The following is a 16,849-nucleotide window of genomic DNA, read 5'->3' as shown; positions in this document are numbered from 1 at the left end:
TAGCTAGAGCAATTAGACAACAAAAAGAGGTCAAAGGGATACAAATTGGAAAGGAAGACGTCAAACTTTCACTATTTGCAGATGATATCATAGTATACTTAAGTGACCAAAAAACTCCACCAGAGAACTCCTACAGCTGATAAACAACTTCAGCAAAGTGGCTGGATATAAAGTTGACTCAAGCAAATTAGTAGTCTTCCTATACTCAAAGGAAAAACAGGCTGAGGAAGAAATTAGAGAAATGACACCTGTTACAATAGCCACAAACAATATAAAGTATCTTGGTGTGACTCTAACCAAACAAGTGAAAGATCTGTATGACAGGAGCTTCAAGTCTTTGAGGAAAGAAATCGAAGAACCCAGAAGATGGAAAAAATCTTCCATGCTCTTGGACTGGCAGGATTAATATAGTAAAAATGGCCACCTTGCCAAAAGCAATATACAGATTCAATGCAATCTCCATCAAAATCCCAACTCAACTCTTCATAGAGTTAGAAAGAGCAATTCTCAAATTCATCTGGAATAACCAAAAACCCAAGATAGCTAAAACTAGCCTCAACAGTAATAGAACTTCTAGGGGAATCAGTATCCCTGACCTCAAGCAGTACTACAGAGCAATTGTGTTAAAAACTGCATGGTATTGGTACAGCGATAGGCAGGTAGATCAATGGAATAGAATTGAAAACCCGGAAATGAACCCACAGAATTATGGGCACTTGATCTTTGACAAAGGAGCTACAACCATCCAGTGGAAAAAAGATAGCCTTTTCAGCAAATAGTGGTTCAACTGGAGGTCAGCATGCAAAAGAATGCAAATTGACCCATTCTTATCTCCTTGTACTAAGCTCAAGTCCAAGTGGATCAAGGACCTCCACATAAAACCAGACACACTGAAATTAATAGAAAAGAAACTGGGGAAGACCCTTGAGGATATGGGCACAGGGGAAAATTTCCTGAACAAAACACCAATAGTTTATGCTCTAAGATCAAGAATTGACCAATGGGACCTCATAAAATTACTGAGTTTCTGTAAGGCAAAGAACATTGTCAAAAGGACAAAATGGCAACCAACAAATTGGGAAAAGATCTTTACCAACCCTACATCTGACAGAGGGCTTATATCCAAGATATTCGAAGAAGTCAAGAAGGTAGACTCCAGAGAGCCAAATAACCTCATTAAAAAATGATGTATAGAGCTAAACAACGAATTTTCTCCTGAGGAATATTGAATGGCTGCGAAGCACCTAAAGAAATGTTCAACATCCTTAGTCATCAGGGAAATTCAAATCAAAACAACACTGAGATTTTGCCTCACACCAGTCAGAATGGCTAAGATCAAAAACTCAGGAGAAAACAGGTGCTGGTGAGGATGTGGAGAAATAGGAACACTCCTCCTCTGCTGGTGGGGTTGCAAGCTGGTACAACCACTCTGGAAATCAGTCTGGCTGTTCCTCAGAAAACTGGGCATAATACTATGGAGGACCCCACCATACCACTCCTGGGCATATACCCAGAGGATTCCCCAGCATGTAATAAGGATACAAGCTCCACTATGTTCATAGCAGCCCTATTTATAATAGCCAGAAGCTGGAAAGAACCCAGATGTCCCTCAATGGAGGAATGGATACAGAAAATGTGGTATATTTACACAATGGAGTAAGTACTATTCAGCCATTAGAAACAATGAATTGATGAAATTCTTAGACAGATGGATGGAGCTGGAGAACATCATCCTAAGTGAGGTAACCCAGTCACAAAAGAGCACTCATGGTATGCACTCACTGATAAGTGGATATTAGCCTAGAAGCTTGGAATACCCAAGACACAATTCATATATCAAATGATGCCCAAGAAGGAAAGAAGGAGAGGCCACTGTCCTAGAAAGGCTCAGTGCTGCAGTGTAGGGGAATACCAGGACAGGGAAGTGGGAATGGGTGCATTGGGGAACAGGGGGAGGGAAGAGGGCTTATGGGATTTTGGGGGAGGGGGGATCCAGGAAAGGGGAAATCATTTAAAATATAAATAAAGAATATATTGAATAAAAAAATAGAAAGGAAAGAGATGTCATCAGCTAGATAGAACCCCTAAAACCTTCCTGAGGAATATATTTTTATAGCACTGGAAGGTGCTGTGCAGGCTGTAAAGGGAGGGAAACAATCTACCCAGATATGCCTATGAACCACACCAATGCGTAATGCACAGCAAGATGTCCTTAAAATACAATCTTGACAGTCTTAGCAAAGACCAACCACTAAATAACTGGACATAGGCCTAGATTAGACATGTAACCAGCTGACTTTTGATTAGTGAGATCATGGGACTTGGAGAAGAATGTGTTACCACCACTTTCCTAAACCATTGTAATGCCCTAACTGCATATAAACACTTACCTTTATTCTTAAACGAAGTGTAGCTTTCATCCCTCATCAAAAAAAAATTATCTTTGCACTTGACAGAAACCAATTCAGAAAGCCATGATTGTACAGTATCCAACCCAAACGGATACATTTACAGTCTTGCAGGATATTTGCTTACACTGTGAACCCTGAGACTGTTTTATTTACTGAAATTTTTTTCTAATTGTGATGTGGCTCAGCCTTTAATTAAAAGTGATTAAATGCACTTTTAATCCTTCTGGCTGGAATACATACATGCCATTAGTACACACCTTTAATCCCAAACAATGAAGGAAATGTTTTTGTAGAAATAAAGGAGATGACCTTGTAGTTAGACTCAGAGTTGGACTTACATGCATGTGTGGCTATGATAGGCACCAGATAAATCTCTATGAGGACATGGCAATAAATATTATTTGGAACGTTATGGCCCAGGGCCTGGAGAGATGCTTAGTTGTTAAGAGCTTGCACGACTCTTCCAAAGGACATGAAAACAGTTCTCAGCACCCACATAAGGCAGCCTCTGACCCCAGCTCCAGGAGATCTAACTCTCTCTTTTGGCCTTCCTGGGGACTACACACACATGTACATGCCATGTACAAACATGTACATACATAATTAAAGATAAAAGCAATATTTTAAGAAAAGGTGTAGCTGCGAGGCTCAGTGAGCATTGTTGGGTTTATACAGTATGGGATTTTTTGGTAATCTTAAATTTAGTGGATTATAAGCAAGGATAGGTTCTACTAAATAGAATGTAAAATGTGACATGGACTGAAGGAATAGAGAATGCATTGACAGCTGCCATTGATAAGGCTGACTTAGAGAGGACACTGAAGGAAGGAGGGCTGCGGGCAGGCCATGTGTCATAGATGAGTCATGGCCTGTGTACAAGCTGAAGCAATAAAAAAGACAGAGAACAGAGGAGATGGTTAGACATGAGTGGACAGTGTAAGAGTGATTGTGGTGTCTCCTTCCTTGATTACAGGAGACACAAGAACCTAGGCAGGTGCAGCTCCCTTTACTTGGGTTATGTCTAGTCTGTGAAATGCCTGTCCATCCTTTTCTCTTCAGCATTTTTCCTGATCCATCTGTTGCTGGTAAGAACTTAGTTCCAGGCTGGAGAGATGGCTCAGTGGTTAAGAGGTCCTGAATTTAATTCTCAGCAACCACAAGGTGGCTCACAACCATCCGTAATGCAATCTGAAGCCCTCTTCTGCTGTGTCTGAAGACAGCTACAGTGTATTCATATAAAGTAAAAAAAAAAAAGAAGAAGAAGAAGAAGGAGGAGGAGAAGAAGAAGGAGAAAAAGAAGAAGAAAAAGAAGAAGAGGAGGAGGAGGAAGAGGAAGAGGAGGAGGAGGAGGAGGAAGAGGAAGAAGAAGAAAGAAGAAGAAAGGGCTTAGTTCCAGTACTCAACGAATTGTGGGAATATGTGTAACATCATTGACAGAACATATCAGTAAGCACTCAATTTTAACTCAGTTCCAAACAGAAATAGAGTTTGAAAAACCCAGAGCAACAACACATTTATTGATTATATCTGTATTTTGTATTTTGTGCTTCCAGAAAGATGAGATCAACTCGGGTAGAGAACAGAAGCCAGGTCCTGAGCATCTCCCAAAACTGTTCCCTGAGGCTGCACTGTAACTGGACAGTGTATAAAGTCCTTGTGTGTTAGTTGCCAACGGTCTCATAGTTCTCACCGCTTTCATAGTCCTCATAGTTCAAAGAATCTTCATCAAGACCATTGGACCAGGTGACCAGGTTGTCCACTTCCTCTTCCCAGGATTCTTTTGAGTCATGTTCATCTGGCAAGCTTTCCTCTGGCCACTCCTGAGGTAGTTCATAAAACTCTGATTTACCTTCTATTTCATTGTCAAGAGAAAGTTCAGCTATGGTGGGAAACAGGAAAAACAGAAAATTTATGGGACTCAGTGGGAACAATGAGAGCTTGAACGCTAACAATCATCTGAATGACGGCATACAACCTTTAAACATTCCTTTTATAGAAAATATTTTATTGGTGAATGTGCATGCATGTTTATGTTTATGGATGTGAATGCAGTGCCTATACAACCAGAAGAGAATGTTGAATCCCATGGAGCTGGAATTACAAATGGTTGTGAGCTGCCCTACATGGATACTAGTAGCAACTGCTATAGTAAGAGCGGTAAGGTCTCTTAACTGCAGAGTCATCTCTGCAGACCTCCTCCCATTTAAAACTTTGTAAGTGACACATTTTAAACAGTCTCTGTCCCACTCACTTTTCTTCTCTCTTAACCTTTTTGTTACTCGTTAGTTTGCCTAGCTGACCAACATGTACAACATATATGCTGGCTTACAGTCACATTTTAGGAAAGGATATTCTGCCAGCAACCTTGAAGAGACTGAAGGTGCATTCTTTCTTGGTCCCAGTTTCAAGGTTACCATATGCCGTATGACACTGTGAGCAGGGGATTGGCTAAGATATTCTGAAAGTCCTGGCACGCAGACACTGTGAAATGGTAAGTGTGTGTTTTGGTAATTTGTTTGTTATACAACAGAAGCCTAGGATTGCAAGAGCAGGAGAGAAGTGCTGTGAGAGAGCTTGGGGAACTCTAGAGGCGCTGGTATGGGCTAAGGATGCCCAAGGAGAAATATGGAAAACTAGAGGTGGTGTTTTGGATTTTTGGAATATCTATCTAGACAAAATGAAATATCTTGTGGTGGCCCAAGCTTAAACACAAAACTTATTTGTACTTGGGGGAGTATGAATACCTGAAGGTAATTTTTATACAGTGTGTTAAATGCTTTTATCCATGGAATGACCTGGTGATATTCTGACACTCAAAAGTTCTGGAGCATTTCCGGCATTAGGGATGCTCATCCGATATCTGAGTTGTATGGAAAAGGATGCCTTGGTGCGGGAATGAGGAGGGAATTGTGTTTGGAGTGGAATGTGCTTTTCTAAACATTAAAAGAATGCAGAGAATGAAGAGATGTGACCCACTAGATGGAGAGACAAGGGTAAGAGGTGTCACTAAAAAAAGATAGACAGGTATGAGAAAACCAAAGAGCCTCAGTTTCACTGCAAAGGAAATGGGAAGGTGATAAAAGGATTTGAAATCTGCTCACAAGAGCAGATGTGAGCTGTGGGAGCCAGTCTGACAAGACATGGACAGACACCAGGTGGACAGGCAGACACCTAGGACAGACACTATACCTACTGACTTCAATAAGTGAACTCATCTCCATCTGAAAAAGGTAGCACTGCTGGAAGGCAGAAACTGTGTAGATGGTAGAGACCTCAGGGAAAAATGCAGAGAAGGCTGGAGGGTCTGCATCTTACCAGCCCTTATGGGTCCTTTAGTATGTGTGGAGTCATAAAAGGAGGTGACAGGACAGACAGTCACTCAAAGGAGGAACTTTGAGTGTACTGGGAGGAGGAGGAAGAGAAGTTATTGCTGAGGCAAGCAAAATGAAGTTGGGGCAGTGAAAGGCAGTGGGGGAGAGTCAGAGGGTGGCGTGGGCTCCTTGGAGAACTGGAGTGAAGGCTGCTGTTGTGTCTGGCATTCATATACTGAGACTGTTTAACAAACACTTGGCGGCAGCAACTTTGATTGTGCTTTTTAGCACCTTCCAGTCTACAACACACTGAGCCACGTAGACACGAGACTCCTGCGAGACTCCGGTTATTAAAAAGAATACTTACAGAGCCTCCTCTGGGAACAAAGCCCTGGCTGAAAGTGAAGGAGCTGACTCCCGAGCAGGAGCAGACAGTGTGGAGTCTAGTCCTAAGTCCTGTGACCCCACATGTCTTGCTGTCTCCTCCTTTCTAGGTGACTTCTGTTTTAGTTACCAACTCTCTCACCCTCTCATGACCTACATTTCATTATCCCAACTACACATATTTTTACTGAAAAACATTGACTTGTAAACACCCAAACTTATGGCTAACACCCTATTTTCCCTCTCAACCATGTTGCCTGTATCTCTGCATCTACAGTGAATATCAGGAGTCAGTTTTCAAGCATTTTTTGTTCTGGCTACTTCTGTCCCCCCTCAACACCCCCCCACCCCCCCACCCCCCGCACAGTTTGAAACTTTAGCCTTAACTTTTCAGATTGTTTATTCATATATCAAAAAAGTGTAGTAAGCTTGAAAATATAAAAAGGAGTCCTATGTAATTGCTTTATTGAACTGTTTAGGGTAGAGTTGAAGCCTCATGTACTCAAACTTATTTGAGCTGAACAATAATTTAAGTTTATTATCATAAATAACTGCTTAGATATGAAAGAACAAACAAACAAAAAAAAAAACCAAGCTGAAGTCGGGCGGTGGTGGCGTACGCCTGTAATCCCAGCACTCTGGGAGGCAGAGGCAGGCGGATTTCTGAGTTCGCGGCCAGCCTGGTCTACAGAGTGAGTTCCAAGACAGTCAGGGCTATACAGAGAAGCCCTGTCTTGAAAAAAATCCAAATTAAAAAAAAACCAAAACAACAACAAAAAACAAAACAAAAAACCAAACCAAAACAAACAAAGAAACAAAGAAAAAAAAACCCAAGCTGAATCCAGCTTACTTGGAGATGGGTAGATAACTGTCCCTTCATCATAGGGTTCACTTTTGTCCTGAGCCATTACTTTTTTTCTAGCAGTCTGCCACTTCGATAGCACAAACCTGCAAAATAGGAAAAGAGAGGCCTCTATAAACTATGGGAAGTGCATTGCATTTGATGATGATAAACCAAATAGGTAGAATGAAACAGGAACATGGAACATGGGCTGGGAACAATGGGGCTTGGGACATGGTGTCACTCTGAGCATTGACCAGCAATGACATTATTGCAGTGTGTGCTTTCCAGAGAAGCAGCAGAGAGAGAAATAAATGCAGGGGAGAAATATGGTAAATGCGATGGCCATGATAAGAAATGAGCACAGACTTGATGTCTTGAAATGTCCCCTTTACACTGTGCTACATATGTCCTGCAGCCCCAGGGGATGCCTGGAATCAAAGCCAGTGCCAGGCCCTACATCATGTACAGCTCATACATTTAATACATGTATGTCTTCACTTGACACCCTGACTTGTGTAGTGAGGAGCAATGGCACTAAGGCACGTTTCTTTTTCTCTCTTTACAAATAGACGATTCAACCCTGGGAACCTCCACATAGTTTTCCTTTGCTGATTAAGCCAGGAACTGTCCTTATAGGAAGCTGTCTATAGCTTCTTTGGCATGTCCAAATTACCACCTGTGTGCTTTGGAGGCTACTCTAATGAGGAAAACAAGGGCTTCCTGAGATACTGTAACAGTGACTGATAACCTGGGTACTTGAGTGACATGGGTGGATTGTGTGTGAAATGGTGGACTGAGGGCCAGGCCTCACTCTGGATGGGAAGGGCAGCTATCAGATTTTATCATGTCACTCAGAAGGCATGCATTTGAAGAACTATCATTTTTTTCTACTTAATAGTTTTAGACTGTGGTTGACTTTGGATGACTGAGCCATGGCTGAAAGGACTATTATAGCAGACATTTATCCTCATACAGCTTGAGAGGGTAGAGGTCTGGGTTCGAACCCTGAAGGTTCTAGGCAAGAATCCAAATTCTTTTGCTTCTGGTCAACTTCTGCTGGCTCCCAGCAATCCTCCGTGTCCTTTGGCTCATGCATGCCTCATTCCAACCTCTGTGTCAACTCTGTTACACAACTGCTTTCCCTGTCCCCCTCCCCTCAGAGCAAGGCTCAGGCATGCCTCAAGTTCCATCTATTCCTGCCTCAGTCTCCTGAATGCTGGGATTTCAGAAGTACTGTGTCCAACTCTCTTCTCTCGAGACCAGAGCATTGGATGTAGGATACCCCTCAGTTTGGTGTGGGTAATTAGCTACATCTGCAGACATTGCTTTTGAAATGGGCCCTCATAAAACTACAAAGTTTCTGTAAAGCAAAGGACATTGTCAAACGGACAAAATGACAACCAACAAATTGGGAAAAGATCTTTACCAACACTACATCTGACAGAGGGCTTATATTCAAGATATACAAAGAATTTAAGAAGGTAGACTCCAGAGAGCCAAATATCCCCCTTAAAAATGGAGTACAGAGCTAAACAAAGAATTTTCACCTGAGGAATATCGAATGGCTGTGAAGCACCTAAAGAAATGTTCAACATCCTTAGTTATCAGGGAAATGCAAATCAAAACAACCCTGAGATTTTGACTCATACCAGTCAGAATGGCTAAGATCAAAAACTCAGGAGAAAACAGGAGCTGACGAGGATGTGGAGAAAGAGGAGCTCTCGTCCACTGCTGGTGGGGATGCAAGCTGGTACTACCACTCTGGAAGTCAGTCTGGCAGTTCCTCAGAAAACTGGGCATGCTACTACCAGAGGACCCTGCTATACCACTCCTGGGCATATACCCAGAGGATTCTCCAGCATGTAATAAGGATATATGCTCCACTATGTTCATAGCAGCCCTATTTATAATAGCCAGAAGCTGGAAAGAACCCAGGTGTCCCTCAGTGGAGGCATGGATACAGAAAATGTGGTTTATATACACAATGGAGCCATTAATTCATTTAATTCAGCCATTAAAAACAATGAATTCATGAAATTCTTAGACAAATGGATGGAATTGGAGAACATCATCCTAAGTGAGGTAACCCAGTCTCAAAAGAACACTCATGGTATGTACTCACTGATAAATGGATATTAGCCTAGAAGCTTGGAATACCCAAGACACAAAGCACATATCAAATGATGCCCAAGAAGAAGGAAGGAGGGGCCCCCGGTCCTGGAAAAGCTCAGTCCAGCAGTGTAGGGGAATACCAGGACAGGGAAGTGGGAAGGGGTTGATTGGGGAACAGGGGGAGAGAAGAGGGCTTATTGGACTTTTGGGGAGGGGGGATCCAGGAAAGGGAAACTCACTTGAAATGTAAATAAAGAAAAAAAAAAAAAAGAAGCAAGGTCTTCGCCTGAGATGCAGCCTGGGGAAGGACAAGAATAGAGAAAGAGGGTCTCCATTCAACCCATGACACCAGGGGCATCTTTTAACAGAAAAATTCGCAATTTATGAAAATAAAAGGAACATGATGGTAACAACGATGGAGAGCCTAGGTCAAGCTACAAAGAGCATCTGAGGCAGCAGTAGAGAGGAGGACACATTTTCAGTAAAAACGTTTGGGAACAATCACCTTTTGGAATGGACCATATTAAATAACAAACAACAGCAACAACAAAAACAAAAAAACAACTTTTAGTGAAAAATTAATGAAAATCAAGAGGCATTTGGCCTTCACCCTTCTGTTTGATGTTGATTCTTTACAGATGTGTTTTATTAGGTTGAGGAAGGTCTCCACACCTCTGTCCTTTGTTTCATTTTGTTTATTTTTTGATACAGATTTTTTAATGTACTCTGTAGCCCAGGCTGGCCTCCTAGCTCAGTCTCCTAAGTCCTGAGATCACAGTGCCATCATGCCCAGCTCATTTCTACTTTAGTTGCATTGATGTGCATGAGTCACGCTGGACTCCTCTTTACATGCTTTCCCACTGAGCCGACTCCTTACGACAGGTGCTGGGACCTATTTTCCTAAGTGTGTAGAAAAACATTCTCCCAGGAAACATTCTGAGCTTAGTGTTTTGCACAGATATTTTTAGTCCTTCATTTGGTTTGTTGGGTATGTAATTATTTAGGTTATCCATTTGTTTTCTTTCTTTTTTTCCTTCAGTACTGAGGATCAAACCCAATGTCTCATGGACACTTCAATAGTGCTGGGCCATCAAGCTGCCCCACGCCTTTGGCTATTTTTCTGTCTCTCTCTCTGTCTCTCTATCTCTATCACTCTCTGTGTCTCTCTCTCTTTCCTTTCCTTTTCCTTTTCCTTTCCTTTTCCCTTTCCCTTTCCCTTTCCTTTTTCCTTTCCTTTCCTTTCCTTTTTCCTTTCCTTTCCTTTTCCTTTCCTTTTTCCCTTTCCTTTTCCTTTTCCTTTTCCTTTCCTTTTCCTTTTCCTTTTCCTTTCCTTTCCTTTCCTTTTCCTTTCCTTTCCTTTCCCTTTCTCTTCCTTTCCTTTCCTTCTCTCCCTCTCCCTCCCTCCCTCCCTTTCTTGCTCTCTCTTTTTCTTTCTTTCTTTCTTTTTAGTGGCAGGATTTTTCTGTGTAGCCTAGGCTTTCTTGGAATTCATTCTGTAGACCAGGCTGGCCTTGGATTCAGAGATCTGCTTGCTTCTGCCTCCCGAGTGCTGGGATTAAAGGTGTGCGTCACCGCTGCTCAGCTGTCTATTTTTAATTACGTCTCATTAGGCATTGTCTTTCAAGAAATGTGTTCATTGGATTTATTGGCCTGAGAGCTTTATTTCAGAAAGATAAATTTTATTGGATATAGAATTCCAGGTTTGAGAGTTTCAAGCACTTAAAGGTTGTTCATTCATTATATTTTGCCTTTGCGTTTTCTGACATGATGTTATTGGTTGTTATCATTCATTCTCTGCTTATGAATTTAAAAAATCCTTTGCCAGTGTGTGCTATCAGTGTGTGTGTGTGTGTGTGTGTGTGTGTGTGCTTTATGGTGTGTGGGTTCAAACACAGGGTCTCATTCTTGTTAAACAAGTACTTTACTGTTGAGCCATATACCTCAGCCATCTTTGCAAGTTTAAGATTTTTCTCATCTCTGGGTTTCAGCAATTTGATTAGGGTAGACTTTGGAATTTATTAATATTCCCTTTCCTGGGATTCATGAAGTTTCGGGGTATGTGACTTGAAGATTTTCATTAAATTTGAAAAATGTTCAGCCTTAACAGTTGCTTCAAATATCTTTCTGTCCCTTCTTCTGAGCCCAATCAATTACATGCGTCCTCTTTTGTCTGATAAGGTCCAAGGCTCACTCATGCTCCACAGCCTTTCCGATCTTTTTCCCTCTCTAGGGGAGTTTATATGTAGCTGGTTCTTTAAAATATCAAGTTAAAATCAACATACAAACAGGTTTAGTTTGCATATATATTTATTTATGATATGTCATTAAACTTTGTTTACATATATCCCCCTATGAGTTCCTCATACCCTGAATATTATTAGAATTTTGATGGAGTTTGTGTTGAGTCTATAGATGATTTTTGGTAATATATACATTTTCACAAATGTTAATTTGGCTAACTTGGGACTTCTTTCCTATTCTCTAATGACTTCTGTAATTTCTTTAGGAAATGTCTTTTGTTTTTTCCCACTTAGTGTAAAGGTGACTTTAGGTAGAATGAGTTTGATAGCATTTCACTTGCATTTGAGTCTATGAAAGTTTTAAAAATTTCCTTGCTGAATTTTTTTCAGTGACTCACTGGTCAGTCAATAGTGCACTGTTTCATCTCCAATTATTTGTGTAGTTTTCTTTCATGTAACAGATCTATTTTTATGGCCCTGTGATCTTATGATCACATTGTACAAGACATTGTTTTGATCTTTCATGTTTGATAAAACTTGCTTTGTGGCCCAGAATATGTTGTTTTCATAAAAGGCCTATGGACTTGTGAGACAAATGTTTATTCCATATGTGCTGGATGGAATACTCTGTGGTTGTTTGTTAAACTATTTGGTGTAAGGTATAGTTTAACTCTGGCGCTATTTTGTTTTTATGTTGCATGTCCCATGTAAAGTTGTGGGCTACAGAGGCTAACCATGACTGTTGCATTAGGACTCATATGACTTTTAAACCTGTTGGTGCTTGCTTTATGAAACTGAGAATACTAAGACTGGACGTGAATCGATTTATAATTGCTATAGCTTGTGATGTTTGTCCATTTTTTTTTTACCAACATTTAGTGGTCCTTATCTCCTCAAATGTTTCTTAGAAGTACATTTTACAGATATCAGCATAGTTATATAGACCAGAGCAGGCCAGACTACTTCAGACTGGGAGCAGAATCAAACAGAAGAGCCGCGTATTCGCCTCTAAGAGGAGCTGTGCTGTTTAGGGCAGAGTCTACCAAATCCTCTGCCACAGCCACACAGCCACACAGCCACACAGCCACACAGCCACACAGCCACACAGCCACACAGCCACAGGAAACTGGTGAAATCAGTTACCTCCACAAGAAGAACAGAAAGAAATCAGGAGTCTACTAAAAGATATTTACGGAACTGGATATGTTTATCTTCGAACGGAGAGCATGCACAGAGGAGAGCAGCAGCCCTCTTCTGAGACGGAGCACTTTCACATGTCAGACAAAGCCTGCTCTAGGAGGCGAGAGAATAAGCTGCAGCCCACTTCTGCCTCCACCTTCTTGGAACCACACCTTCTCCCAGCTCCAGCCCTGCCCGGGCCCGCAGAGTCTGCACTGGTGCCTGGCTGTGGTACTGAAGGCCAAGGTTCAAACCTTGGCTGTTAGGAAATGTGCAACCTTAGAAAGCTAGAGCTTTATATTTTTAAATCCTTTTCTACAGTTTTATAACATGCTGATACTTTCCAGTTTCCTGGACAGTTTCACAGACAAATGGAAGGCATTCGGGCTGGATGAACAGCATCAGGTGTCAGAAGTAGAGAGAGGGAAAGAGGATTAGAGCTGAGTAAAGTACAAAGTGTTCTAGGAGGACTAAGGAGAGAGAAAGTACTGGCCTGGGAGGAAAGGCCTCTTATCCTCTCTTCCCCTCTCTTCCCTTCTCTTTGCATCTCTTCAATTCTTTTTGCCTCTCTTTGTTTTGTGGACTGCAAGTCACACCCAGGGCCTTGGGAATTCTAAGCAAGTGTCTGACCACTGGGATTTTGCAGCACGTGACTCCAACTCATGAAGTAGCTGATACTAGCCGTGAATTCTTGACTCTCTTGTCCCCATGTCCCAAGTTCGGGAATAGTGTGCCATTATGCCTGGAAGAACTCATTTTTTTAATACAATTTTTTTCCTTTCTTGATTCTATTCTTTTTTCCTTATCTACGGCTTAGAATATGAGCAATTGTGTACACTGATGCCAATTCTCTCTTCAAACACAAGATGGCACTCGAGGTCTAATCTTTAGGGAATAAAAAGACTGGATTTCCTTAAAAATACATCACAGTGTAATTATGTAAACCCGTAAGAATGATATTTAAACTGAATCATTCTGAAAGGACAGCACAAACATACACGAAGTGTGTTAAATGAATGTGTTTCCATGTAACTGGAGGAGAAGGGAATCGGCTATTCCAAGAGGAAGATGATTTGTGGTCTATGAGTTTAAATACATGCAACCAAAATAAATAAATAAATAAATAAAAAGGGAAAAAACCTTACACCAGTTAAAATCATATGTAAGCATAATACACAGTAACTCCATAAATCAAAATACAAGGCAGCTGAGTCCAGAGTGGGCTCTGTAAAGACAAAAAAGACTTAGAGTGATGTTTGGCATGACCTAGGTATTCACCTCCTTTTCAACAGACTACAATGAGATGAAGAGTAAATCATGATGGGGATACACACCTGCAAATCTTTTTCCTTAAAGGTGGATATAGCATGCTCTTGCCTGTACACTTACCGATACTTGAAATCTTCAGGAAGTACGTACCCAGCAGACAAGTAGGAACTGCATGTTTTAAATTTCAAATAAGGTTTGTGCTTATCAACACAATTTGGTTGATCTCTGTGCCTTATTTTTTTTTAAACTGGTAAGTTAGAGAAAACTCTTCTATAGAATTTTCCAGATGAAAGTGTCAGAGGTGGTAAGCCAGTTGAAAGTGGAGGGAAGGAGCCGAGGCTGGACACTGTGCCCTGGGGCAGGCTGGGTGGTGGATCAGTTAGCGGCACCTCTGTAGGATGATGGTGCACTCTTTGTGTGCTACACTCGAGCTTTGCCTGTCCACTCCAGCACAACATGAGGGATGAGGGGTAATGTCTAGTGAGGGATATTGGCCCGCCAAGCTACTTCCTGTTCCTTCTAATATCTCTTTCTTAGCTTATGTCGCTGGAACAAAATACCTGAGATGATCAAGTTAAAAAGAGAAAAGGTTTCTTTTTGTGGATCATGGTTTCAGTCAATGGTTGGTTGGTCCTATCACTTTGGGTCTTTGACAAGGCAGGACATTGCAGCAGTAAAACAAAGTTGCTTACTTCATGGTACAAAGTACCAAGTCAGAGAACAAAAAGAATGGACTGGGGTCTCAGTGCTCCCCCAAAAGCATGCCTCAATGATGTAACTTCCTTCCTCAAGGCCCCACCTTCTGAAGATCCCACCAACCCCTGATAGCACCACAGACAAGCCCTTAGCATGGTCTACTGGTTTGCTTTACTGTTGCTGTGATAAAATAGCAGGACCAAAAGCAATGTGCAGAGGAGAGGGTTTATTTGGCTTATAAGTTACAGTCTATCATCAGGGGGAGTGAAAGTACGAACTCGAGCGAGATCCTGGAGACAGGAACTGAAGCAGAAGCCATGGAGGAATGCTCCTTACAGGCTTGCTCCTCATGGTTTGCTACGCTGAATTCTTTTTTCACCCAGGGCCACCTATCTAGGGCTGGTACCACCTGCCCAGGGTTGGTACCACCTGCCCAGGGTTGGTACCATCTGCCTAGGGCTGGTACCACCTGCCCAGGGTTGGTACCACCTGCCTAGGGCTGGTACCACCTGCCCAGGGTTGGTGCCACCCCTGCCCCCCATCCCCCGCAAGCCCTCCTCTAACAATTAGCCCCACAGACACACTGACAGGCAATCTGATGGGGGCACTTTCCCAATGAAAGTTCCTCTTCCCAGATGACTCAAGTTTGTATCATGTTGACTTAAAACCAAGTGGGACTTGTAATCTGTGGGGAACAGGTGAGATTCAGACTGGAGCAATTTGCTGTGTGTGCACAGGAGAAACATTCTTTTAAGAGACTATATATTGAAGGTAAAACTCTACCAGAATTAATGACCTCTCTTTAGCCTGGCATAGCATCCCACAAGGGTCACCCAGCATACATCTCTCCATATCAAACTGTCCCTTTTGTGCTCAGATGTCTCAGCTCCACCACCACCTGTATTACAGTGTGCTGATTCTGTCTCTGTCGGGGCCTGAGCTGTTCAGACATGGTCATGGGGAAGTACCCAGGACAAGGGCATTAGAATAAGCATTCCTGATGCTTAGTGTAGTGCACAGCACATAGTAGGTTAATTTTGTTGAAGAAATGCATATGTATCTTGTCTCGACATTTAATAATAGAATTAAATTAAATTGATTTTAGAAAAAACTGAAATTTAAGGTTTCCCTCTTCTCTGCAAGTTGCTCATGGTATTTTGTCACAGCAACAGTAAAGCAAACCAGTAGACCATGCTAAGGGCTTGTCTGTGGTGCTATCAGGGTTGGTGGGATCTTCAGAAGATGGGGCCTTGAGGAAAGAAGTTACATCATTGAGGCATGCTTTTGGGGGAGCACTGAGACCCCAGTCCATTCACTTTCTTTTCCACGTCTTAGAAATAAGGCATTTATGAATATTCAAATGAACAGTCAAGGTAGTGTGTAAAAAAAGGCTTTAAAAATGAACATCAAATTACATGATTAATTAATGAATATTTATGAGCTGATTGGGATGAGTATATATCAACAGTAAGCAAAATACCTGTAAGAGTTTAGAATTTGCATAAAATATTTTCAACAGTCATATTTTCAGTTTTAAATCCCTGTTTATAGACTATACCCTAGAACTCAACAAATAGAACCATGGTCTCTATTTACATATAGACTTTAAATTTCAGGCTTTTTCTAAAATTACTTTTATTTAATTATAATATTAAATGGCGAGACAAGATACATATGCATTTCTTCAACAAAATTAACCTACTATATGCTGTGCACTACACTAAGCATCAGGGATGCTTACTCCAATGACCCTGTCCTGGGTACTTCCCCATGACCATGTCTGAACAGCTCAGGCCCCAACAGAGACAGAATCAGCACAGTGTAATACAGGTGATGGTGGAGGTGAGAAATCTGAGCACAAAAGGGACAGTTTCATGTGGAGAGATGTATGCTGGGTTCATGTCACCTTGTGGGATGCTGTGCTAGGCTAAAGAGAGGTGAGGTAGAGAGGGCAAATTGCAGACCTAGTGGTACTAGATACATGTGGTCAGCTGTGTGCTATTTTCTAACTTGAGATAAATTTACATTTTTTACATATTTCTGCCAGAGATTATTTTCATTCTGTGCAAAGCTGTGGTGGGGGCATATTCCCCACTCCTCAGGAACTAATGTTTTCTGAATGTTCCTGTGCTAAACTTTTAAATATGTGGTATCATTCAGGAAACTCAATGGAACACAGCTTTGCAAAGAAGGTAGTGTTATGGTCAGAGCAACACATCCTGAGAGGGTAAGAACCCCATCAACCCCATCAAGACCTGCCTGACTCCTCCTCCTGCTCGTTCCAAGGAAAGGTTTTCCATTTGTGAAAGGAACACAAGCTGGCAGAGAAGCAGGAAGAGCGATAGCAAGTCCTAAGGCACGTCTGTGTGCTAGGCATTAGAAGCATTTACATATATTAAAATA

At 41.7% G+C, this 16,849-nt stretch overlaps 1 protein-coding gene across 1 annotated transcript in view; it reads right to left on the bottom strand.

Moving 5' to 3' along the window:
- Window positions 1-4,072: 4,072 nt before the first annotated feature.
- Ube2u (ubiquitin conjugating enzyme E2 U) overlaps window positions 4,073-16,849 on the bottom strand; it is a 61,258-nt gene continuing 48,481 nt past the window's right edge. Inside the window, exons 9-11 of the mRNA XM_052175806.1 lie at window positions 6,937-7,054; window positions 5,605-5,683; window positions 4,073-4,290 (exon numbers count right to left, since the gene is read on the bottom strand). Coding sequence (XP_052031766.1) covers window positions 4,073-4,290; window positions 5,605-5,683; window positions 6,937-7,054 — 415 coding nt within the window. The remainder of the gene's footprint in view (window positions 4,291-5,604; window positions 5,684-6,936; window positions 7,055-16,849) is intronic.

This window comes from Apodemus sylvaticus, chromosome 3 (genome assembly GCF_947179515.1).
Source record: "Apodemus sylvaticus chromosome 3, mApoSyl1.1, whole genome shotgun sequence".
Lineage (NCBI taxonomy): Eukaryota > Metazoa > Chordata > Mammalia > Rodentia > Muridae > Apodemus > Apodemus sylvaticus.
The sequence above is the reverse complement of the archived record's forward strand: the minus strand, read 5'-3'. Positions and strand labels throughout refer to the sequence as shown.